The 24,944-nt window shown below is 38.9% G+C and overlaps 1 protein-coding gene across 6 annotated transcripts in view; it reads right to left on the bottom strand.

The window, feature by feature from the left end:
• SPIDR (scaffold protein involved in DNA repair) overlaps window positions 1–24,944 on the bottom strand; it is a 780,587-nt gene that overhangs the window by 251,199 nt on the left and 504,444 nt on the right. For all 6 annotated transcript variants that reach the window (XR_007513227.1, XM_049853504.1, XM_049853503.1 and 3 more), the window contains 2 exons: window positions 10,419–10,605; window positions 8,879–9,120 (listed from right to left, as the gene is read on the bottom strand). Coding sequence is in view for 5 of the 6 variants with exons in the window: in XM_049853504.1 (XP_049709461.1) it covers window positions 8,879–9,120; window positions 10,419–10,605 (429 nt within the window). In the remaining variant the exon portion in view is untranslated. The remainder of the gene's footprint in view (window positions 1–8,878; window positions 9,121–10,418; window positions 10,606–24,944) is intronic.

The raw sequence follows: 24,944 nt of genomic DNA, 5'->3' as shown, positions 1-24,944 counted from the left end.
GGCTCCCCGCCTTTCAGGTCCGGCAACTCCTCTCCCCTTCTGAATGGTCTCTTTCTTCCCCTGCCCCTCAGTTTGTTGTCTAAGCTTGCTTTTGATGCTTAGGGCTCCCAGCTTGTCAGAAATATACTCCTTTCACTTGTTTTTTCGGGTCTTTGTTGTCAAGAGGGCTCGATGGAAGCGTCTGTCTATTCCGCCATCTTGGCTCCACCTCCCCTCCAGTCATATTTTGAGCTCCTTCCAACCTGTGAGGCTCATCTTCCCCCACTGTATCAGATAATGTTCTGCTGCTATGCTTAATGTTCTCACTTGCTGATTTTTTCAGAAGTGGACTGCCATGTCTTTCTTCCTAGTCTGTCTTAGTCTGGAAGCTCCCCTGAAACCTGTTCACCTTGGGTGACCCTGCCGGTATCTGAAATACTGGTGGCATAGCTTCCAGCATCACACAAGCCAGCACAGTACAAAAAACTGACAGATGTGTGTGGGCATAAGGATAGATATATAGAAAAATGGAACAGAATTGAGAATCCGGAAACTAACACTTAATTTTACAGTGAATCGACTTGTTTTAAATAATATTTTATTGTGTTTTTGGTGAAAGTTTACTTAGTAAATTAGGTTCACACTGAACAATTTCTATGCATATTGTTCAGTGACATTTGTTACATTTTCCATAATGTGTCAATTTTTTTTATTAGGTCAGCTGATTTTTGACAAGGGAGTCAAGAAAATCCAATAGACAAAAAATAATATTTTCCACAAATAATGCTGGAACAACTGAATAGCCACATGCAAAAGTATAAAGTTAGAACCCTGACTCTCACCATACACAAAATTTAGCTCAAAATGGATCTTAGATCTAAACGTAAGAGCTAAAAATACAGAACTCTTAAAAGAAAACATAAGAGTAAATATTTGTAACCTTGGGTTAGGCAACAGTTTCTGAGATATGACACCAAAAATCACAAGCTTTTGTGCTTTTTCATACTACAAAGGACTTTATCAAGAAAATGAAAAGACAACTTACAGAATGGGAAAAAATATTTATAAATCATATAACCAATAAGGGCCTAGTATGTAGAACACACAAAACATCTTGCCCAAAGGTGGGGAACCAATGCACCACAGCTGAAGGCTCTCTTTTCAGAAAGATTCTAACAAGCTTTGTACAAGAGCCTCTCTCTTCTGTCCAGGCACACACCAAGGCTAATGCTTCTCATCATCACATCACTACTAGGTCACCCTCCTCATTCTGCTTTTAATACTGGGCTATGTTCACCATCAGGAGTCTGATATGACTTTGTTTAATGTTCTAGACAAAAAATAAAAATATATCAGTCATCATCAACCAAAATTACCAGCAGCATCCAATATAGGACCCAGCATTCCACCAAGTAACTCAATCTGAGGCTCATTATTAACATGTTCACTACAGAGTAACTTCTATACCTCCATCACTTACACGCAGGAGATGTGGGTTCATTGCAGAGTAACTTCTATACCTCCATCACTTACACGCAGGAGATGTGGTTACATTTAACATTAATTTAAATAAACATTAGTTTCCTAAAGTAAGTGGGCATCAACTCCTTGTCGGTAGGAGGTGTGAGGGGGGCAAGGATAGCAAAAAGTATAGAATTAAAAAAGAACTACAATCAAGCCTCCTCTAAAGCAGCCAATGACAGACTCGATACTGACACAGTACGCTGATTTACAATCTCACATCTTTTCTTTGCTTATTTTGGGTTCCTATTATTGTAACACAAAAACAAACCGTGCTGGTGTAATGGTTAAGAGCTACTACAGGTGCAAACCAAAAAGGTCAGTTGCGCGAATCCACCCAGTGCTCCTTGGAAACTCTATGGGGCAGTTCTACTCTGTCCTATAGGGTCACTATGAGTCGGAATCAACTCGATGGCAATGGGTTATTATTTTAACATTGTTGTTCAGTATCAGTACTCCATAATTTTATGTATTTGTGCCTGCTTATAGAACAGCTAGTAAGCTGCCTTTTACCGAATGCTTATTATATGAAAAGCATCCAGTTAATCTTCACCACGAGCTTGTATTGTGGTATTATAATTCCAATTTTATACATAACCCAGAACCCAGTGCCGTCGTTGATTCTGACTCATAGAAACCCTATAGGACAGAGTAGAACTGCCCCATAGAGTTTTCAAGGAGCACCTGGCGGATTCGAACTGCCGACCTTTTGGTTAGCAGCCATAGCACTTAACCACTACACTGCCAGGGTTTCCAAATTTTATACATATGGGAACATAATTTGCCCAAAGTCAGCCAGCATTTGAACCCAAGCCAGTCTGTTTCCACAATTTCTGCTCTATTAAACAACCTGCCTATACCCAAATGTATTTTTAAAAGAAAAATGATGCTTATCATTTTTAGAAACAATATACAATATACAGAATGTTTTCATTGTGATTGTGCTGTTCTGATTAAGGTGGGATATTCTCTATTCTCTATGTATCAACAATCATTAGCTTTCAAAGCTTGTCTCTCCTTCCACATCTCCATTCATTTATCAACTCCATTCCAAGCTGGCTTCTGTCCTCACTGTTCCACTATAGCTCCTGTTCATAAAGTTACCATTGAACTTTTTCTTGCCATATCCAATGCATATGTTTTTAGTCCCTATTTTATTAAGCCTCTTTACAGCATTATACCTACTTACCCATTCCCACAATATTGAAAACCCCTCCTTCTGAGTGCTTGAGACACATACTTTTTGAGTTTTCCACTTGTATCACTAGCCCCTTTGCTGGTGCCTCTTCTATTTATTCTCCAAATTACCAGAAGACCCAGGATTGCAACGCTAGGATTTCTTCTTTCCTTGTCAAAATTATTTCCCTAAAGTGATCTCAGAGCCCTGGTGGCTGCTAACCAAAAGGCTGGCAGTTTAAATTCACCAGCCACTCCTTGGAAACCCTAAGGGGCAGTTCTACTCTGTGCTATGTGGTTGCTATCAGTTGGAACTGACTTGATGGCACCTAACAACAACAAAATGATTCATCCGTTGATCTGAGACAGCCTCATCTTATCCATGACCTTAAATACTAGTTCTGATAGACTGCCTCTGCAAGAGTGTGCAGAAAGTGGAAAGCAGGTATAGCAGTGTGCCTATAAAGAGGCCTGTTAGGAGGAGGAGGCCTGCTAGAGGGGGCTGGGAGTATCTACCTTTCACTGTAGACCCCTCGTCACTTTGAAGCTTAGTACCATGGACAAAAATAACCTACTCAAATGAGCAAACAAAAATGAATGTACGTAGAAATATACATGCTGACCAGTTGTGGGCTGAGAATCTCCAAATATGTATCTTCAATGTAAAGTCCTTCTCTGAATGTGAGATTTGTGTGCCCTTCTTTCTCACCTGACATCTCTTCTTGGATGTCTCGTAGGAATCTCAAAATAAAAAGGCCCCAAACTGCATTCTCAGGCTTTCCCTCCAGTTTTTCTCACCTCAGTAAATGGACCATCATTCCACCAAGTAAACCAATCTCAGCATCATTCTTAATACCTTTCTACTTTCCTCCTCATGTACATGTAATTCACTGCTGAGTCATTGCACATGTCTAGAACATGACCCTTCTTCAGCTACAGTGGGACCGTGCAAGTCTCAGGGCCCCATCGTCTCTGACCTGGACCCTTGCAATAGCCTTTGCCTTGCTCCCTCTGCTTTCCCTGTGCCCCTGACCCATGAGCCCCTTTCTCCCAAATAGTCTTACCTGTAGCAGCTAAAGTTGTCTCTTCTAAATGCAAACTTTGCCCTGCCACTACCTGCTTGGTTCAGCGGGCAGCTCTGGCGATGCTGCGGCTCCTGCATGTGGCAGATGAGGCTCTGGGGGCAGCAGGCCTGCCTCTCTGACTTCTCCAGCCTGTTCACACATCCGGCCCACTGGCTTCTTCCCTCCCACCAAAGCGCCTTCAAAGGTACTCTCCCCGTAATGTGCACATATCTTTCACCTGCCCTTTACCTGACCAGCACTTACTTATCTTTGAGGTCTCGGCCTAAGCAGTACTTCCTTAGAATACCTAGTTTTTAATCCTCAAAGTCAAATTCCATCTCTTACCCATTGTTCTCTCTCATAGTGCCCTATTCCTTCTTACCAGAGCATTTACCACAACTCGTGCTCATACATGCACTTGTTCTTAATTGTTTCCTCAGGCTTCCCCCACTAGACTGTGTTCCATGAATGTGAGGGTAATGTCTGGCTTTGTTAACCACCAAGACCCAGAATCTGGGTCAATACAATTCTTTTTCCATAATCAAAAGAAGGAAGAAATATAGGACAAGAGACTAAAGGAAGGCTCAAAAGAAGACAAGAAGGAATAAAACACCAAGGTGTAGGAAAACGAAAGTATGCTTTTTTCCTGAGTCTAGTTCAAGGAATTAACATAAAGCTAAAATGCAACATAACTATTAAACTGGAAAGTTCTGTCTTTCCAGGTTTTTATCCATAGGCATGACCATTGAGGAAGTTCTATGAATTAAATGTTTTCACTAGAGAGAATAACCCTCCCCATTATAAGTATTTTTGCAATAACACGAAAACAAGAAATGTACATCTATAAGGGATAAAATTAAACAATTTGTCCCTAAGTTAAATATCTCAAGGAGAAAAAAAAAAAGGAATGCTTAAGGAAGAAAGAAAGAAAAGTAGTATTAACGGAAATCACCAGGGGCTGGGAGCCAGGCAGTAATGTTCTGGACCCTGCTCTGCTGTGAAGTAGCAGAATTCACTTAGTCTTCCTTTGCCTCAGTTTGTGGTACGTTACTTCCAAGACAAGTATTCCCTTTCTTTTAAAAGATCCTACAGTTTTATTAGTCATGCATTTATTTAACAAGGATTCAACATGCAGTGGATTTGGAAAAAGGTACGCTTGGGCTCTGAGCTGATCTTCTTATCATGGTGGGTAGGAGGGACTGTCTTCTGAATTGGTTTTTGTTACCTTTGATTTTAGTGATTTATAAAACTTAAATTTGTGTTGCTTACTTTAACCTATGACACCTTGAGAAACATCACAGAAACGTTTTTGTTAATAGATTAAGGTAAAGGAAGCCACCCAAAAGAACAGTGAATGGGAGACTCTTATACTCCTGAAACTATAAGAATATTTTTGATAATGTTTTACAGCTCAAAGGATATAATCATTTTGACTGAATAATAAGTCTGACCCTAAGCAGGACTTTTTGGCTTCAAATAGCTTTCTTTTAATTTCAAAGTTGACACAAATGGGCTGTTTCTGCCTTCAGAAGATCAGTACTTACTGATCTAAGAAAAGTGAGACTGTTGGAGTTCTGGGAACAGACTGAGACTGACATCCGTGGCTGAGGTGCTAAGGTGAAATGAGAAATACCACTATCATAGTATTTCAACAGAAATCATTTGACCTGGCTTGGGCAGGGAAGGAGGAACTATGATGGTAAAAGGGCATACCATAACACATAGTCCTTTGTTTTTTCATAGGTCTTAATTTATTCAGACATAGTAATTTCTGGCACTTTAGAGAAAACACATAGTGATCAAAGTTGTCTTTGAGTTCACTGACAGGAAGATCTTGGAGGTAAAGCAAATTATAACAAGAACTTAAGAAAAGCCATTTTGAAAAACAAGGAAACAAGATGTAAAGCTGCCTTTCGTTGCAATTGGAAATCCTGGTGGTATAGTGGTTAAGAGCTATGGGTGTTAATCAAAAGGTCAGCAGTTCGAATCCACCAGATGCTCCTTGGAAACTCTATGGGGCAGTTCTGCTATGTCCTATGGGGTTGCTATGAGTTGGAATTGACTTGACGCCAACAGGTTTGGTTTTTGGTTTTAGTTGCAGTGGGTCATTGGTTGTGCCATTTCCCTTCTCTGTATCTGCCACACTGATAAGCCTGGACAAGATAGAGTTCAATATGTCTTATATTTGGTCATGTAAAGTTACCTATGATCACAAACTTAAAACTACACACTGGAAGTAGAAAAGAATCTTTCAAGCTACACATTTAAGTTTAATAATGCTTTATCTTACCTCATTAATAAAAATATAAGTATATACTTCATATGCGATATATGAAAGCATGTTTCTTCAGTAAAATATTATACATACGTATATTGTTGCTGTTGTGTGCTGTCTAATCGATTCCGACTCATAGCAACTCTATAGGGCAGAGTAGAACTGCCCCATGGCTAGTATATATGCTTTTTAAAATATATTAAAAAAAAGAATTATAAGAGTAAAGAATTAGTAGAAGGTTAGGCATAATTTTAATTATATTTAAAAATTGGAGAGCTTGATCATTATCAAAGCTAATGAATCTAGAAAACATTAATGATCAGTTAGAGAATATTTTTTTTAGAGAATAAGACCTTCTTAACTAAAAGACACATCAGACACCCTGTTCTCAAACATTCCCAGTAATCAAATGCTACATCCTCTGTCCAAAAGTCCACCAAGGTCTGACAATTCTCCTCATGGCTAGGCATGATATGACCCCCAAGTTAGTCTTAATCTAAACCCAGCTTAGTTCTAACTCAATTTTCTCTTTTCATTTGGTTCCAACACATGCCACAGGCCTGCCATTTTGGGATTCTTTATCTTGTTACACTGTTCTTTTTGTCCAAGTATATAACTATGTATAACCATGATCAGTACCCTCTCTGTGGCTCAATTCTCTGCAAATAGGGGCTACAGCTTCTAAAGTCAGTGTTGCTACCTTCACGTATACTCAAAGATATGCACCATGCACGGTACAAATTCACTGCATTGGAAGGATTAATTATTGCTTTCTTGTGCTTGAAGTTTATGACTGTCCTCCTTTCAAGCATGTCCTCGTGTGATATTTACTGGTATGTGCTCCAATTATAGATCCAAAGCATTCAGAATGCCAGCAACTGGCAACAGTTCACCATCCTTTAGCTTCCAACTTTGTTTTCTTTGTTTAACAAGTAAAACAAGTATCACCAAAGGAGCTGAAGAAACAGCCTTGGAGACACACACTGTTTCTGATTACTCATAGCACAAATACCAAAGAAGTAGCAGCACTGTCAGTTTCATGTGACACAGTGGTTAAAGTGCTCAGCTGCTAACTGAAAGGTTGGCAGTTCAAACCCACCAGTCACTCTGTGGGAGAAAGATGTGGCAGTCTGCTTCTATAGATGTCACAGCCTTGGAAACCCTTGTTAAGAGCAGATAGGAAAAAAATAACTGACTTGATGAAGTGGCACCTATACTTTTTATTTCTGTTCTAATAGTGCTTTGAGGGTAATTTAATACTGCAAGAAAGATAACCTCAAAAGGTGATGCCAAGGCTCTTACATAAATGCCCTTTATTGAAAGTAACACAAGACAACATTCACACTGAAAAATCTCTGGACAACACAGCCCCTCTGGAAAACATTCTGGCAGTTTCTTATAAAACTAAATGTGCCATTACTACATAGCCCCATAACCACTTTGGGCATTTATCCCAGAGGTATGTTCACACAAAAACCTGTACATGAGTATTTATTACAGCTTGGTTCGTAATAGCCCAAAGCTGGAAACAACCCAGATGTCCTTCAGTGAGTGAATGTTTAAAAAAACCATAGTGCATCCATACCATGGAACACTTCACCATAAAAAGCAAAAAGATAAAACATGCAACAACTTGAATGAATCTCCAGGGAAGTATGCTGACTGAAAAAGGCAAAAAGTCAATCCCAGTAGGTCTACTTCTATAAAATCTGTTGTCATCGAGTCGATTTTGACGCATAGCAACCCTATAAGACAGAGTAGAAGTTCCCCACAAGGTTTCCAAGGCTGTAATCTTTACGGAAGTAGACTGCCATATCTTCTTCCTGTGGAGTGGCTGGTGGTTCAAACCACTGATCTTTTGGTTAACAGTCAAGCACTTGGCTCCTTTCTACTTCTGTAACATTCTTGAAATTAATGGTTGCCACAGGTTAGAGAGGAGGCTATGGTTATAAAAGGCAACACAAGACATCATTGTGGTGTTGGAACTGTTCAGTATCTTGACTGTGGTGGTCAACAAACAAACCCTTCCCCTAAAACCAAAAAACCATTGCCATCAAGTCGATGCCAATTCATAGTGACCCTATAGAACAGAGTAGAACTGCCCCATAGGGCTTCCAAGGAGTGGCTGGTGGATTCAAACTGCTAACCTTTTGGTTAGCAGCCAAGTTCTTAACCACTGTACCACCAGGGCTCCCCCCTTCCCCTAGGCACATATAAACTCAAATAAGTATAATAAAACTAGAGAAATCTGAATAAGATCAATGGATTGCATCAATGTCAAAATCCTGGTTGGGATACTGTTTTGCAAAACTTTACCATTGGGGGAACTGCATAAAGGATACATGGCATCGCTCTGTATTATTTCTTATAAACTGCATGTGAATCTATAATTATCTCAATAAAAATTTCAAAAAAAAAAAGCACTTTGGGCTCCACTTATTGAAGCCTTGGCCTCCACTCTCTGAAGGCCACAGATTTACTAATCGTCATTTATTTACTCAGGATTTCAAGATATATAAAACTTGATATTGCAGCAATCTCTCTAGGCATAGTAACCACATATCTTGGCATTTTCAGAACAGTACTAGTATTTCTTATATTTTTATTACTTTCAATAGTATGGACTGTTACAAAGGAAGAAGTGAAAAAATTTAAATTTTTTAGTAAGATTTTTTATGTAAGCAAAAAATTAGACAATTTTTTTTTTTTTGTCAGACCATGTGTCCCAATTTTTGATGGAAGAAAAAAAGAAAACACATATATGATGAGTTCAGCTAAGCAATCGCCCCAGGAAGCTCCTGCACTTTCTGGGGTACTTTGTCTTGGTGACATCAGGCACCTTTGTGTGTGTTTAGTCACTCACCGAGCATGGGATGGGCCTGTGTCTGAGCAGGAGGCACATGAGGCGTCATCTTTGCCAGGAAGCAAGTAAACCCTCTGCACCACCACTCGGACCCGGGCTCCTGACCCTGCTGCAGCTCCCTGGCTTCCCACCACGTCCAGGAGAGAGTCACTTGGGGAAGTGTGGGCTGGGAAGTGCTGTTTGGCTTCTTCCTGCTCTTGGGTTAAGTCTGTCTCCATGGCGGTCACACCTCCACATGTAACCTGTCCGAGACATGCAAAGGGAATACTTTTAGTTTGACTCATGATGGCATAAGTTGCTGACCCAGCAGTGACATTCCTGGGCAATCCTCTGATGTAACTGCACCACACTAAAGGAATAATGAGATGGGAACAGAGTCTCCTACTGCACGGTGCTCTGTGTTGGCCAGGGCCCTCAGACAGTAAAACCTGTGAAAGCCGGAAGCTGTGTAAGGCCGAAACCTGTCAAAGAATGAAAAATATTTTCCACTAATAGAGAGTGACAGAAAGGTGGTAAGACTGCACCCCGTCAAAGGTGAAAAACTTGCGAAACCTGGAGAAACAAGGTAGTCCCTTTGACTTCCGGTTCTCACAGGTTTTGCTGTGCTGCTGAGGATGGGGAGGAGAAGATGAGCAAGAGTACCACGGGAAACTGCAGGGTGTTTCCTCCCCTAAAATCATAGACCGTCTTGGGTCTTTAAAAACACGTAGAAAGTCCTGTTTAGTAGTAGGTAATCATCTCACGTTGACGGCACTGGGTTTTGGGTAATCATCTCACAGAAATTAAAAAATCTATGTTAAACAAATAGCAATGCACTTTGAGCCATGTTTTAAATCTGTTACAATTAAATTGGCTAAAGAGTCTTCCCTTTTGCATAATCCCCTCCAAACCAGAACAGTCAAAGGGAGGTTTTGCTTGCTTATACATACAGAAAACAGCTTGTCTACTCTATCTTCACATTGCCCCTTGAGCTATTTGTTGTTCAGCACCAGTGATCTTGAGAACTGTGCACTGGAGCCATGTAAACACTTACGAATGATGCTTACGCCCCTGCTAGCGAATTTCGGTGGCTCCCTAAGTTCCTCCTGGCAGATGATTATGGCTAAGGGTCAATAAAATTCCAACAAATAATCTCCAGGGTACAATCTCAAGCTTATGCAGCTCTTTTTATCCCAAGGGGTATAAATATTGTGGAAAGAAAAACATCATTTTTTTAAAATAAATAAAAGGATTAAAAAAAAATCTTGGACAATTGTAAGATGAAAACAAAGAAAATAAAAATTGTCATATATTTTAATGAATTAGAAGGTTAAAAATATCTAATTAAAAAAGGAAATACTATAAAAGAACATGATAAAATGCTGAACTGAACTTTAATTTTTTCAGGTGTATCAATAATCACAAAATGCTCCGGCACACACATTTGCTGTTTATTTGGAGGGCGCCAAAAGGTAAATGTTCTCACACCACCAAAGTCCCTTCAGAACTGGTCACCAATGTTATCACAAAGCAGAAAACCTGCAAGCCAGTGAGAGTTTACCTGAATTTCTGGTGTTAGACCCTTCAGTCTAAATATTTGTGCCAGAGTGATGCTCCTTCTTGGAAGTGGCGGGTCCTGGCAGTGTACCAGCCCTGTTGTTTCTGAGTCTTCTGTGGCAGTAATTTTCTGACAAAAATAAGTATTCAGAATAACAGGGCAACTTCCATCTGGGATAATAAGCTTTTGCCTGGAAACAAGGAAGAAGTACAACAGTTTATTTGCAATGTTGGTTTTCCTTCATATTCTTGCTAAATCAGGAATGCAAACAGCAGTGACCCACCTGACCTGAACTACGGAAATCAAGATACCCTGAATCCTGGATGCCTTTACACTCTCTAAGAGGGGATGCCAATAGACCTCACTATTTTTCAGGGCAAAGCCCTGTGTAAGGAGAGGGAAGCATGGAGGAGAGGCTGCCTAAGCGCTTGGGCTTGTTCTCCCTCAAGTCCTCCCAAGTCAGGAGACTATGACTTCAGGGCAGCTCAGGGAGACACAGGGAGTGAGCAGACTATTGACAGGCTCACAGTAGTGCCCAGACACAACACAAATGAAGTAGAAAATGGGAAAACATAGACAAAATTCTCTTGGCTCCTCTCAGAGCTCTTATTGGAGAAAACTCCTTAATCTAATACTCATTCCTGAAAACAGGTAGAGCTGCTTAATGTGAAAAGTTTAGGACTTCTGCTTCCAGGAAGATGAAGTAGGCATACTTTCCCCTATTACTCCTGCTAAGTAAAACTAAAAGCCCTGGGCATTATATATAAAATAAACACAAGAAGATCCTGAAAGGTGGTGTGAAGGCAGTCTGGCTAGGGACCTTGGGACCTAAGGGGCAACACGGTGGTGAATTCCCTCAGACTTTCGTTTTGCATATCCCAGATTTGGAGCTGAATAACTTCGCAACCCTGAAACACCAATGGACGTAGACAACAAAACAAAACAAAACAAAACAAAACAAAACAAAACAAAACAAAACAAAACAAATGAAAGCCTACTCTCTTCCATGAAGGAAAGGAGAGGGGCAGACTAGTGAGATATACTTTGAAACAATACTCACTCTATTCTAGCCAAACACCACAAAAACAAACAAAACAAAACAAAACAAAAAACCAAAACTGTGGCCCACCCCAATTCTTTGCCAGCAAAGGCGGGTAGGGAGCCTAGACTCCCACCCTCACCAGGCTGTAATGAGACAGCTGCACTCAGTTGGGTGATTATCAGAGAAGCAGAATAGGGAGCCAGAGTTTTCATTCCCACAGGCTTGTAACAAGACCTCCTCCCCAGGCAGTGTCGCTGGAGACCACATTAATAGCCTGGACTTCTACCCACATCAAGCAGTAGTAACCAGGCAGCCCTCCTCTTATCCTCTGGGGTAGTGTCAGATGAGAACTAATGGAGAATGAGGACTTTCATTACTGCAGAGTGGCTGTGAGGCTACCCCCTCCCAGTAATGAAGTGCCCTTCACCTTCCCAGTCAGGGTAGTATCACTGAAGGCCTAGTTCAGAGCTAGAACTTCCACCCCTGTCTAGCAATAATGAGGAGTCCCTTCCCCTGTTGGTGTCAACAGAGGTATAGAGGGGGACCTTGATTTCTACCTTTACTTGGTTGTAATGAGGGAGCTGTCCCCTTCCCCTGCCAGAGCTGTGTCTGGTAAGGTCATCTATAACATGTTTAAATAAAATCCAGAGTTTCATAACATACTACCCAAAATGTCCAGGTTTCAATCTAAAAACAGCTCATCACACTAAGAACCAGGAAAAATCTCAATTTGAATAAAAAGGCAATCAATAGATGCCAATGCCAAGATGACACAGATGTTGAAATTATCTGACAAAAATTTTAAAGTAGCCGTTATAAAAATGCTCCAAAGAGTAATTCAGACACACCTGAGACAAATTAAAAAACAGAACGTCTCAGTAAAGAAACAAATTTTGGCAAAGAAACGGAAGATACATACAAAATGGAAATTTTTGAGCTGAAAACTAAGAAAACTAAAAAATTTCAATAGGTGGGCTCAATAGAAGAATGGATGGGACAGAGAAAAGAATCAGTGAACTTGAAGATAAAATGATAGAAATAACTCAATTTGAACGACAAAAAGAAAATAAGTTGGAACAGGTGAGAATAAACAAGATTCACCTATGGAAAGGAGGAACAAAAAGTGGAAGTGCAAAAAACAGGAAAAAATATTATAGGCTTTCCTATTGCTCTTGAGTTTCTAAATTGTACTTGGTGGTTGAAACAAAGATTCTAACACTGTTTGAAGTGGTCTGACATATATGTAGAGAAAAACATTAAAATAATCACATTATATTGCAGAGGAGGATAAATGGGCATAAAAGGAGGTGATTACACTTCACAGAAACTTGTAAAATATCAGCACCAGTAGACTGTGTTGTTATTATGTGTATATATTTATATATATAGTAATGCCTAGAATGGAAACCCTGGTGCATAGTAGTTAAGAGCTGCGGCTGCTAACCAAAAAGTCAGCAGTTTGAATCTATCAGGTGATCCTTGGAAACCCGATGGGGGCAGTTCTACTCTGTCCTATTGGGTCACTATGAGTTGGAATTGACTCGATGGCAACAGGTTTGGTTTTTTGGTTTTAATGCCTAGAGCTACTACTAAAAAAAAAAAAAAAAACTACTAAAGCAGCTATAAAGAGATACACTCAAAGATACTACAGATAAATCAAAATAAAACTCTAAAAGACATTCAGGCAACTCACATGAAGTCAGGAGAAAACAAAAAATAGAGAGCAAAGAAAATAAAAAAATGGTAGACTTAAGTCCTAACATATCAACGATTATATTAACTGTATGGCCTAAATACACTGATTAAAAGACAGGGGAATGACAGAGTGGATTAAAAAAACATAATCCATCTATATGTTGTCTACAAGAAACTCACTTCAAATATAAATATATAGGTAAGATGAAAGTAAAATAATGGAAAACATAAATCATGCAAACATCAATCCAAAAAAGGAGTGGCTATATTAGTATTAGATAAAAGAGGTTTTAGAAGAAAGAAAATTACCAGGGACAGAGAAGGGCATTATGTAAGGATAAAATCCATCAAGAAGACACTGCAATCCTAAATGTGTATGCACAAAAAACATAAATTCAAAAAACATGAAGCAAAAACTGATAAAACTGAAAGGAAAAATAGATAAACCTATAATTAGACAAATTCATCCCTCTCTCAACATTTGACAGAATAACTAGACAGAATATCAGCAAGGATATAGAAAAAATAAAAAAATCACCAATGAGCAGGATCTACTCGACATTTGCAGAACCCTCTACCCAACAACAGCAGGATACATATTCTTTTCAAACACCTACAGAACATATGCCAAGACAGACCACATTATAGACCATTAAACAAACCCCAACAAATGTAAAAGAATTGAAATTGCACAGAGTGTGTCTCTGATCACAAAGGAATCAGATATCAATGGTCTAAATACACAAAAATATACTAAATAACACAAAGATAACAGGAAAATTTCCAAACGTGGAAATTAAGCAACATACTTCCAAAAAATCCATGGGTCAAAAGAAGTCTTAAGAGAAATTACAAAATGCATTGAACTGTATGAAAATGAAAATATATCAAAATATGTGGAAAATAGCTAAAGCAGAGCTGACAGGGAATTTTATAATATTATAAATTTTAAATGCTTATTACATTAGAAAAGAAGAAATGTCTCAAACCAATAATCTTAGTTGCCACCTCAAAAACACAGAAAAAATAGAGCAAGTTAAACCCAAAGCAGCAGAATGAAATACTGAAGAGCAGAAATCAATAAAATTAAAAACAGAAGAACAACAGAGAAAAACAATGAACAAGAGTTGGCTCTTTGACGTGATCAATAAAATTGACAAATCTCAAGCAAGACTGATGAAGGAAAAAAGAGAAAATACAGGTTACTAATATCAACAATGAAACGGGAAACCACAACAGACTTCTGAAATCACAAAGTGGAAAGGGAATACCACTAACAACTCTATGAACATAAATTTGACAACTCAGATGAAATGAACCAATTTCTTGAAAAGCACAAACTATCACAACTAACAAAATATAAAATATATAATTTGAATAGCGCTATAACTACTAAGGAAACTGAATTTGAAATGCAAAAATTTGCCAAAAAGGTATCTCTAGCACAGATAGTTTCACTGGAGAATTTCAGAAATGTTAAAGAAGAATTAACACAAACTGTACACAATCTCTTCCCAATTCATTCTATAAAGCTAGCACAGGTAACCCCCAACTTAGGACTGGGTTCTGTTCTGATGACTCCATTTAAATAGTTTCTGATGTAAGTCAAATATCTCTTTGTTTGTTTGTTTTTTTTAGTTTTCATTATTATTGCTTTTTATTATCAGTGTCTTTATACACCTGATCTTTGTCTTTGGGAGTTAGAAACATTACATATAAACTTACAGATATATTTTAATACATACATATTACTAATGATAAGATGTACCAAAAACAAAAAACAAACAAAAAAACCCCCAAACAAATACAGTCATAAGTGCAGCTCATCATAACTCAAATACATCGTTGGGGACTACCTAATAACCAAACTAGACAAAGACAGTACAAAAAGGAAAGCTACAGAGCAGCATACCTCAAAAGTGTAAGTAGAAACTGTTTAAAAAATACTAGCAAACAGAATTCTGCAATACACAAAAAGAATTATACATTATAACCAAGTGGGATTAATTTCAGAGATGCAAGGCTGGTTCAATATTCAAAAAGCAATGAATGTAATCAAAGGACTTTATCAACAAAGTGAAGACACAAACTAGAGACTGAGAGAAAATTTTGGGAAACTGTATCTGAAAGGGGCTTAATACACAGAATATAGAAAGAACTTCTACAACATAAGAAAAACACAAATTACCCAATTTAAAAATGGGCAAAGAACTTGAATAGATATATTGCTAAGGAGAAATACAAACAGCCAACAAACATATGAAAAGATGCTCAACATCTTTTATTGTTGTTAGGTGCCGTCGAGTTGGCAGGGACTCACAGCGACCCTATGTACAACAGAATGAAACACAGCCAGGTCTTCCACCATCCTGACAACCGTTGCTATGTTTTAGTACACTGTTGCAGCCACTGTGTTGATCTATCTCATTGAGGATCTTCCTCTTTTTTGCTGACCCTCTACTTTGCCAAGCATAACAATCCTTCTCCAGGGACTGGTCCCTCCTGATAACATATCCAAAGTACCTGAGAAGAAGTCTCGCCATCCTCGCTTCTAAGGAGCATTCTGGCTGCACTTCTTCCAAGGCAGATTTGTTTGTTCTTCTGGTAGTCCATGGTATAATCAATATTTGTCACCAGCACCATAATTCAAAGGCATTAATTCTTCTATGGTCTTTCTTACTCACTGTTCAGCTTTTGAATGCATATGTGACAACTGAAAAATACCGTGGCTTTGATCACACACACCTTAATCCTCAAAGTGACACCTTGGCTTTTTAACATTTTAAAGAGGTCTTTGCAGCAGAATTGCCCAATGCAATGTGTCATTTGATTTCCTGTGTACTGCTTCCATGGGTACTGACTGTGAATCCAAGTAAAATGAAATCCTTGACAACTTCAATATGTTCTCAGTTTATCATAATGTTGCTTATTGGTCTAGTTGTGAGTTATTTTTTTAAGACTTCTTTTAAAAATTTTTTTCAGTGTTCTTTACATGAAGGTTTACAGAACAAACTAGTTTCTCATTAAACAGTTAGTACACGTATTGTTTTGAAACATTGGTTAACAACCCCATGAAATGTCAAAACTGTTTTCAACCTTGGGTTCCCTATAACCAGCTTTCCTATTCCCTCCTGCCTTCTAGTCCTTGGCCCTGCGCTGGTGTGCCTCTTTAGTCTTGTTTTGTTTTATGGCCTGTCCAATCTTTGGCTGAAGGGTGAACCTCAGGAGTGACTCTATTACTGAGCTGAAAAGGTGCCAAGGGGCCATACTCTAAGGGTTTCTCCAGTCTCTGTCAAGGCAGCAAGTCTGGTCTTTCTTTTTGAGTTACAATTTTGTTCTACATTTTTCTCTAGCTCTGTCCAGGACCCTCTACTGTGATCCCTGTCAGAGCAGTCAGTGGTGGTAGCCGGGCACCACCTAGTTGTACTGGGCTCAGTCTGGTGGAGGCCATGATAGTTGTGGTCCATTAGTCCTTTGGACTAATCTTTCCCTTGTGTCTTTAGTTTAATTCATTCTTCTTTGCTCCTGAAGGGATGAGACCAGTGGAGTATACTAGATGGCTGCTCACAGGCTTTTTAAGATCCCAGACGCTACTTAGTTGTGAGAATTTTTGTTTTCTTTATGTTGAGGTACAATCCATACCGAAGGCTATACAGTCTTTGATCTTCACCCAGTAAAGGCCTCTTCACTTTCAGCAAGCAAGATTGTGTCATCTGCATATCATAGGTTGTTAATGAGTCTTCCTCCAATCCTGATGCCCTGTTTTTCTTCATATAGTACAGCTTCTTGGATTATTTGATCAGCATACAGATTGAATAAGTATGGCGAAAGGATACAACCATGACACACACTTTTTCTAATTTTAAACCACGCAGTATCTCCTTGTTCTGTTCTAACAACTGTCTCTGGACATATGTACAGGTTCCCATGACCACAATTAATTGTTCTGGAATTCCTGTTCTTTACAACGTTATCCATAATGTGTTATGACCCACAGAGTCGAATGCCTTTGCAAAGTCAATAAAACACAGGTAAACATCTTTCTGGTATTCACTGCTTTCAGCCAGGATCCATCTGACATCAGCAATGATATCCCTCCTTTCATGTCCTCTTCTGAATCCGGCTTGAACTTCTTGCAGTTCCCTGTTTTTGAATTATCTTTAGCTAATATTTTGATTTCATCCCTTTCTTCTTTTTTGATGTATGCATAGATTATTATAAATTGACCTCTAAGCACTGCCTTTGCTGTATCCCAAAGGTTTTGGTATGATATGTTTTCATTCTCTTTTGATTCTAAAATTTTTTGATTCCAGCTCTGATTACTACCCAGTGGTTTAAGTGGGGTGTTATTCAGTTTACATGTAATTGTAAGAAATTCTTTTCCTTACTCTTCCTGTTGTTAATTTCTACTTTGATGGCATTGTGGTCAGAGAAGATACTTTGTATTATCTTGATGTTTTGGATTTTGCTGAGGATTGTTCTGTGGCCTAAGACGTGGTCTATTCTGGAGAATGTTCCGTGTGCACTGGAAAAGAATGTGTACTTTGCAGCTGTTAGGTGGCATCTTCTATATGTCCATGAAGTCAAGTTGGGTGATTGTGGCCTTTAGCTCTTCTGTATCTTTGTTGAGTTTCTTTCTAGATGTTCCGTATTTTACCGAGAGCGATGTGTTGATACATCCTTCTATTATTGTAGAACTGTCAAATTCTCTTTTAAGTGCTTTTAGAGTAAGCTTTATGTATTTTGGAGCCTTGTTGTTGGGTGTGTAGATATTTATTATGGTTATGTCTTTATGATGGATGGTCAATTTAATCATTATATAATGTCCTTCTTTGTCTTTTATGGTGCAGTTTGTTTTAAAGTCTATTTTATTTAAGGTTAGTATTGCCACTTCTGCTCTTTTTGGTAGTTGTTTGCTTGATATATTTTTTTTCCATCCTTTGATTTTTAATAAATTTATGTCTTTGCTTCTAAGGTGTGTTTCTTGTAGCCAGCCAGCATATTGATGGGCCCTGTGTTTTTATCCATTCTGTCACTCTCTGTCTCTTTATGGGTACGTTTAGGCAATTTACATTCAGTGTAATTATTGATAACCAAAAAAAAAACCAAACCCAGTGCCATCGAATTATTGATAGGTGCGAGTTTATTGCTGTCATTTTCTTTGTTCCTCTTATGCTCATGTGCTGAATTCCTTTCCTTTTGTTGATGGATATTTTTTATTTCTTTTGTTTTTGTATATTTTGATTTTACTGAGACTTTATGTTTTTCTTCTTTATTTTGATGAGTAGGTTTGTTAACTTTCTTTGTGGTTACCCTGAAATTTGCCCTTATCTTCCTAGGTTTGAACCAGTCTATTATTACTTGGTATCACCTTGCCTTCCTCTACATTAGAAAGTTCTATACCTACACCATTTATTCCCTCTTTTATTCTGACATTGTTGTCATTTAGAGCTTAACCTCTCTGGTTCCCTGTTGTAAATCTTTTGGTTTTGGATAGTTCTTCAGAGGTCATTTCCTAGGTTGGTATCTGGCTGGAGAGACCTTCATCCTAGATTCAGGCTGTCATTTTATGTATTTGTTCTCAAACTGAAAGATTCCCTTTAAATAATTCTTGTAAATTTGGTTTGGTTTTCACATAGTCCCTTAAATCTGTTTATCTAGAAATATCCTAACTTCACCATCATATTTGAATGAAAGTTTCGCAGGATATATTATTCTTGGTTGGCAATTTTTTCTTTCAAAGTTTATGTATGTGTCATCCCTTTGCCTTCTTGCCTGCATGGTTTCTGCACAGTAATCAGAGTTTACTCTTATTGTTTCCCCTCTGTATGTGACTTTTTGTTTTTCTTGAGCTTCTCTCAGGATTCTTTCTTTGTCTCTGGTTTTAGCAAGTGTGATTATGATAAGCCTTGGCGATTTTCTTTTGGGGTCTATTCTATGTGGGGTTCTTGGATGGTCAGCTTTTCATCTTTCATGACATTAGGGAAGTTTTCTGTCAACAATTCTTCAATGATCCTGTTTTCCAATTTCTCCTCCTGTTCTGGATCTCTGATCACTTACACATTTTTGCTTTTGATTGTATCCCACACCATTCTCAGGGTTTCCTCATTTTTCTTTGTTCTTTTTTTTCTGATTTTTCCTCAAAGTTGTGTCCAAGTGTTAGTCTTCAATTTCAGTGATTCTGTCTTCTATTGTTTCAAACCTGCTCCTCAGACCGTCTATGACACTGTCCATTTCTGAAATCTTGTTATCTTTTGGATTTCTAATTGTTGTTTTTATATGATTTCTAGTTGTGAATTTATTTTGGCCTTTTGTGACTGTATTATTTTCCTGAATTCTTCCACTTTTTTGGTCTGTATTTCTCATGAATTCGTTTGTCTTTTCCATGAATTAGTCTATTTTTTCCTTATTTTTGTCTGCTTTTTGCTTCAACTCTTGGATAGCTCTGAATATTAGAGATTTGAATTCCCTAACAGGTAGTTCTAGTGCTTTTTCTTCTACTGGAAAGTCATCTGGAGTTTTATTTTGGAGACCTACTAGAACCATTGTCCTTTTTTTTAAAAATATGTTTCAATATTGTGTGCTATCTTCTGGGCATTCAGTAGTTATTTTCTTCTGTTTATTAATTGTAGATTTGTTTGTTTCTTCTTGTTTTTTTGTTTTATTTGGTTATATCTGAGCAGGTGGGCTGTATATTCTTTGTTGTTTGCTCATATGTGGGCATGATACTTTTCACCTCCATGTCCAATGGGCAAGGCCAGTTGCTGAGCTATGGTGCAGCAGGGTAGGTTCAGCTGAAGGGGATGGGCTGGGCTGGGTTGTTTGTGGCACATGCTAGGGTTGACAGGGTAGGCCAGGAGTCAGTGCAGGTAGGCTGTGCCTGTGTTGCTTGGGGGTGTGATTTCAGTGCACAGTGCTGGTAGGCAAGAAGGTGAGGGAAGAAGGATTGTAATGCGTGGAGCTAAGATGGGTATGAGAAAGAAGACAGAGAGGAGAGAGAAAACAGAGCCAAAAAATAAACAGACAGACAAAAAAAAAAAAAAAAAGGCTGAGGGAGCTTGCCATTGGAGTGGACAGACAAGAAACTGAGAAATGGAGAAAAACAAAAAGGAAAGAAGAAAAAGAAAAAAATTAAAAAAAAAAAAAAAAGAGAAAGAAATGCCCCCAGGGATCCTACCAGTGACCCAGGGAAGTGGTTCCCAGGCCCTGGAGCACAGCCCACCTAGAAATGGTGGAGATGGCACAGAGTGCCAGGCATTTAGGAAAACAAAAGGGAAGGAAGCCAGAGAGGCATGAGAAACTGGAAATGAAGAAAAGCAAAAAAGGAAAAGAAATTAAAAAAAAAAGGTCCCCAGGGATTCCACTGGCTTGGCTACGCAGACCAGGGGAGTGGCTCCAAGCTGTGCAGTACTGCCTGGCTAGAAGGGGCAGACATGGCATACAGTGCCAAGTATTCAGGGGACAAGAAAAGAAGATAAGTAGAAACTGAGATTTGAAGAAAGACAAACAGGAAAAAAAGAATAATAACAAAAAGAAAGAAAGAAAAAGAAGCCCCTAGGGATCCCACCAATGTGGCTGCACTAAACTGAGAAGTGGCACCCAAGCTGTGGAGTACAGCCTAGCTAGAAGGGGCTCCCATGTTGAGAAAGGAAAAAGGAAACAAACAAAACAAAAAAGTCCCCAGGGATCCTGCCAGCTGGTGGCACAGACCAGGGAAGCAGCTTTCCAGCCAAGGGGCACTTCACAACCTGTTAAGAAGAAGCAAAGATGGCACATGGATCCAGGTGTTCGAGAGAAAGGATGGAGAGGAGGTGAGAGGCAGGGAAGGAACCAAAAGAAGTGGAAAAAAGCAAAACCAGCAACAAAGAAATGGCACTGAGGGAGGTGGCCAGTATGGGTGGGGTGAATCCAAACAGCATGGAGCCATTGCCTCCCAGCCAAGAGACTGTGACCAGCAAGAACCGGCGGAGGCCAAGCAGGGAGTAGAAGAGTCGGGGGTGGGAGAGTGTATATCTCTGGTCACAGGGAGCTCTGTCTCCTGCTGGGAGCTCCATGAAGCTGCTTACCACTGCTTACCGTTACTCTGTCTGCTGATCTCCTATGTGGGTGGGGCAAATCCAAGCGGCATGGAGCCAGAACTTCTTGGATGGCTGAGCGACTGCAACCAGCTATGAAGTGGCGGAGACCGAGCAGGGGTATGAAAGATGGGAGGGGTGGGAAAATGTACATCACTGGTTACAGGGAGCTCTGTCTCCTGCTGGTAGTTCCGTGAAGCTGCTTTCCCATACTCCCTGTCCACCGGTTTCCGAAATGAGTCCAAGATGGCAAATTCATGCTACCTTTGCTCGTATCTCTCCTTGCTCTCTGTTTTCTGTCAGTTTCTTACTCCATTCGGTGCTTGGCTGAGCTCTTTTTCTCTTCATTTGATGCTTCAGGTTCCAGGATTGACATGCCTCTGTTTTACTTAGTTTTCGGGTCTTTGCTGTGGAGTGACAGCGTGGCGCTTCTGTCTATAGTGCAATGTTGACTCCCTTTTGAATTATCTTTAGCAGAATTTTACTTGTGTGTAATATTAATGATATTGTTTGAGAATTTCTGCATTCTGTTTGATCACCTTTCTTTGGAATGGGCACAAATATGGATATCTTCCAGCTGGTTGGCCAGGTAGCTGTGTTCCAAATTTTGCTTCCAGTGTTGCATCCATTTATTGAAACATCTCAATTGCTATTCTGTCAATTCCAGAGTCTTGTTTTTTGCCAGTACCTTCAGTGCAGACTGGACTTCTTTCTTCAGTAACATTAGATCTTGATCATACCTCCTGTAACGGCTGAATATCAACCAATCCTTTTTGGTAGTTACTCTGTTTATTCCTTCCATCTTCTCTTGATGTTTCCTGCGTTGTTCAGTATTTTGCCCATAGAATCCTTCAATATTGCAAATCAAGGGTTGAATTTTCTCTTCAGTTCTTTCAGCTTGAGAAATGCCAAGCATGTTCTTCCCCTTTGGTTTTCTAACTCCAGGTCTTTGCACATTTCATTATAATACTTTACTTTGTCTTCTTGAGCTGCCCTTTGAAATCTGTTCAGCTCTTTTATGTGATCATTTCTTCCATTTGCTTTAGCAACTCTATGTTTAAGAGCAAGTTTCAGAGTCTCTTCTGACATCCATTTTGTTGTTTTCTTTCCTGCCATTTTAAAGATCTTTTGCTTTCTTCATGTATGATGTCTTAATGTCATCCCATAACTTGCCTGGTCTTCAGTCACTAGTGTTCAATGCGTCAAATCTATTCTTGAGATGGGTCTTTAAATTCAAGTGGGGTACTGGATCTCATGGACTTGTTTTATTTTCTTCAGCTTCAACTTGAATGTGCATATGAGAAATTGATGGTCTGTTCTGCAGCTGGCTCCTGGTGTTGTTCTGACTGATGATATTGAGCATTTCCACGGTCTTTTTTCACAGATGTAGTCAATTTGATTCCTTTGTATTCCATCAGGCAAAGTTCACATGTATACTTGCTATTTATGTTGTTGAAAAAATATATCTGCAATAAAGAATTCATTAGTCTTGCAAATTCTATCATGCTATCTCCACCACTGGTTCTATCACCAAGGCCATATTTTCCCTCTACTGTCCCTTCTTCTGTTTCCAACTTTTGCATTTGAATCACCAGTAATTATCAATGCATCTTGATTGCATGTTTGATCAATTTCAGACTGTGGAACTTGATAAAAATCTTCAATTTCTTCATCTTTGGCATTAGTGGTAAATTTGAATAATACTCATATCAACTGGTCTTCCTTGCTGGCATATGAATATTATCCTACCACCGACAGTGCTGTACTTCAGGATAGATCTTGAAATGTCTATGTCTGCCTGGTTTAAAATGGCCAATACCAGTCCATTAACCAATTAAGCTAACCTATTTTTTCTTTTATTGTTTGGTTTAAAGAAGGCTTCAGAACATATTTTTGGTTTAATGTTTAAAGGTGATATCAAGGCAACAGTTTCTTGGGTCCATCCAGCCTCCATGGCTCTGGAAAGACTGGGTTCCATGAGAATTTAAAATTCTGTTCCACATGTCCCTCCCTTTTATCAGGCTTCTTCTATAGAATTTCTGATCAAAATGTTTAGTAATGATAAAAAAAACAAAAACAAAAACCCAGTAATGATAGCAGGATACAATCAGTTCTTTTGGCCTAAGAACAAAAGCAGGCAGTTGTTCATGGAGGCAATTTGCCACATATTCCATTTCTTCCTCCTATCCCTCACTCTCCTTCTTCCTCTATTGCTCCAGGTGAATATAGGCCAATTGTTACACCTTGGATGGCTGCTTGCAAATGTTTAAGACCCTATGCACTATACAACAAACTAGGAAGTAGAACTGTCTCATAGGGTTTCCAAGAGAGTAGCCTTTACAGAAGCATACTGCCACATCTTTCTTCACGGAGAGATTGGTGGGTTCAAAATGTTGACCCTTCGGTTAGCAGCCAAGGGTCTAACCATTGCGTGACCAATGTGAGGTATGGATCTTGCTTAATTTTTTGGATGTGTAAAGCCAGCACCAGTACCATTTGTTGAAGACACTCTTCCTTCCCCCTTGAGCTGACTTAGCACCCTTGTTGAAAATCAGTTGACCACAGATGTACAGATTTATTTCTGGGATTTTAATTCTATTCCATTGGTCTATGTGTCTATCATGAAACCAGTACCACACGGTTTTGATTACTGTAATGCATTTTGAAGTAGGGAAGTGTGAGGCCCCCTGCTTTGTTCTTCCTCAAAATTGCTTTGGCTATTGAAGGCCTCTTGTCATTCCATATAAAGCAGAGGATCTGTTCTTCCATTTCTGTAAAAAATGCTGTTAGAACTTTGATCCAGACTGTGTTGAATCTATAGATCGTGTAGGGTAGTATTGCTATCTTTAGTATATTAAGTCTTCCAAGCCATTAACACAACATCTTTCTGCCTATTTGGAATTCTATAGTCTGTTTCAGCACTGTTTTATAATTATCATTGTAGAAGTCTTTCAGATCCCTTGGTAAACTTATTACTAGGTATTTTACTCTCTTAGATTGTATTGTAAAATGGTGTTTTCTTAAACTCCTTTTCAGGTTTCTGATTGCTGGTGTATAGAAACCCAACTGATTTTGTGTGCGTGTGTGTGTTGAAATTGTATTCTGCAACTTTGCTAAATTCTTCTATTAGTTCTAGAAATTAAATGGATTCTTTAGGATTTTCTATATACAGGATCATGTGATCTTAGAATAGAGATAGTTTTATGTCTTCCTTTGCAATTTGGATATCTTTTATTTCTTTTTCTTGCCTTATCATTCTGGCTAGGACTTCTAATACAATATTGAATAGGAGTGGTCAGAGTGGGCATCTTTGTCTTGCCCCCGATTTCAAGGGAAATGCTCTCAATCTTTCTGCATCGAGTATAATGTTGGCTGTTGGTTTTTCATGAATGTCATTAATCATGTTAAGGAACTTCCATTTCATTCGTATCTTGTTGAAAGTTTTATCAGGAAAGGCGCTGGATTTTACCAAATACCCTTTCTGTGCCAATTGAGATGATCACGTGGTTCTTTTCCTTTGTTCTATTAATGTAGTGTATTATAGTGACTGATTTTCTAATGCTGAACCATCTTTGCATTCCTGGAATAAATCCGACTTGGCCATGCTTTACAATTCTTTTAAAATGCTGTTGGATTTTGTTAACTAGTATTTTGTTGGCTCTTTCATCTTGATAAATTATTTCAACTTTTTGAATATTAACTTTTCATATGTAAAAT

Source organism: Elephas maximus, chromosome 15 (assembly GCF_024166365.1).
Source record: "Elephas maximus indicus isolate mEleMax1 chromosome 15, mEleMax1 primary haplotype, whole genome shotgun sequence".
Lineage (NCBI taxonomy): Eukaryota > Metazoa > Chordata > Mammalia > Proboscidea > Elephantidae > Elephas > Elephas maximus.
Note: the sequence above shows the minus strand (reverse complement) of the source record. Positions and strands in the feature narration are given on the sequence as shown.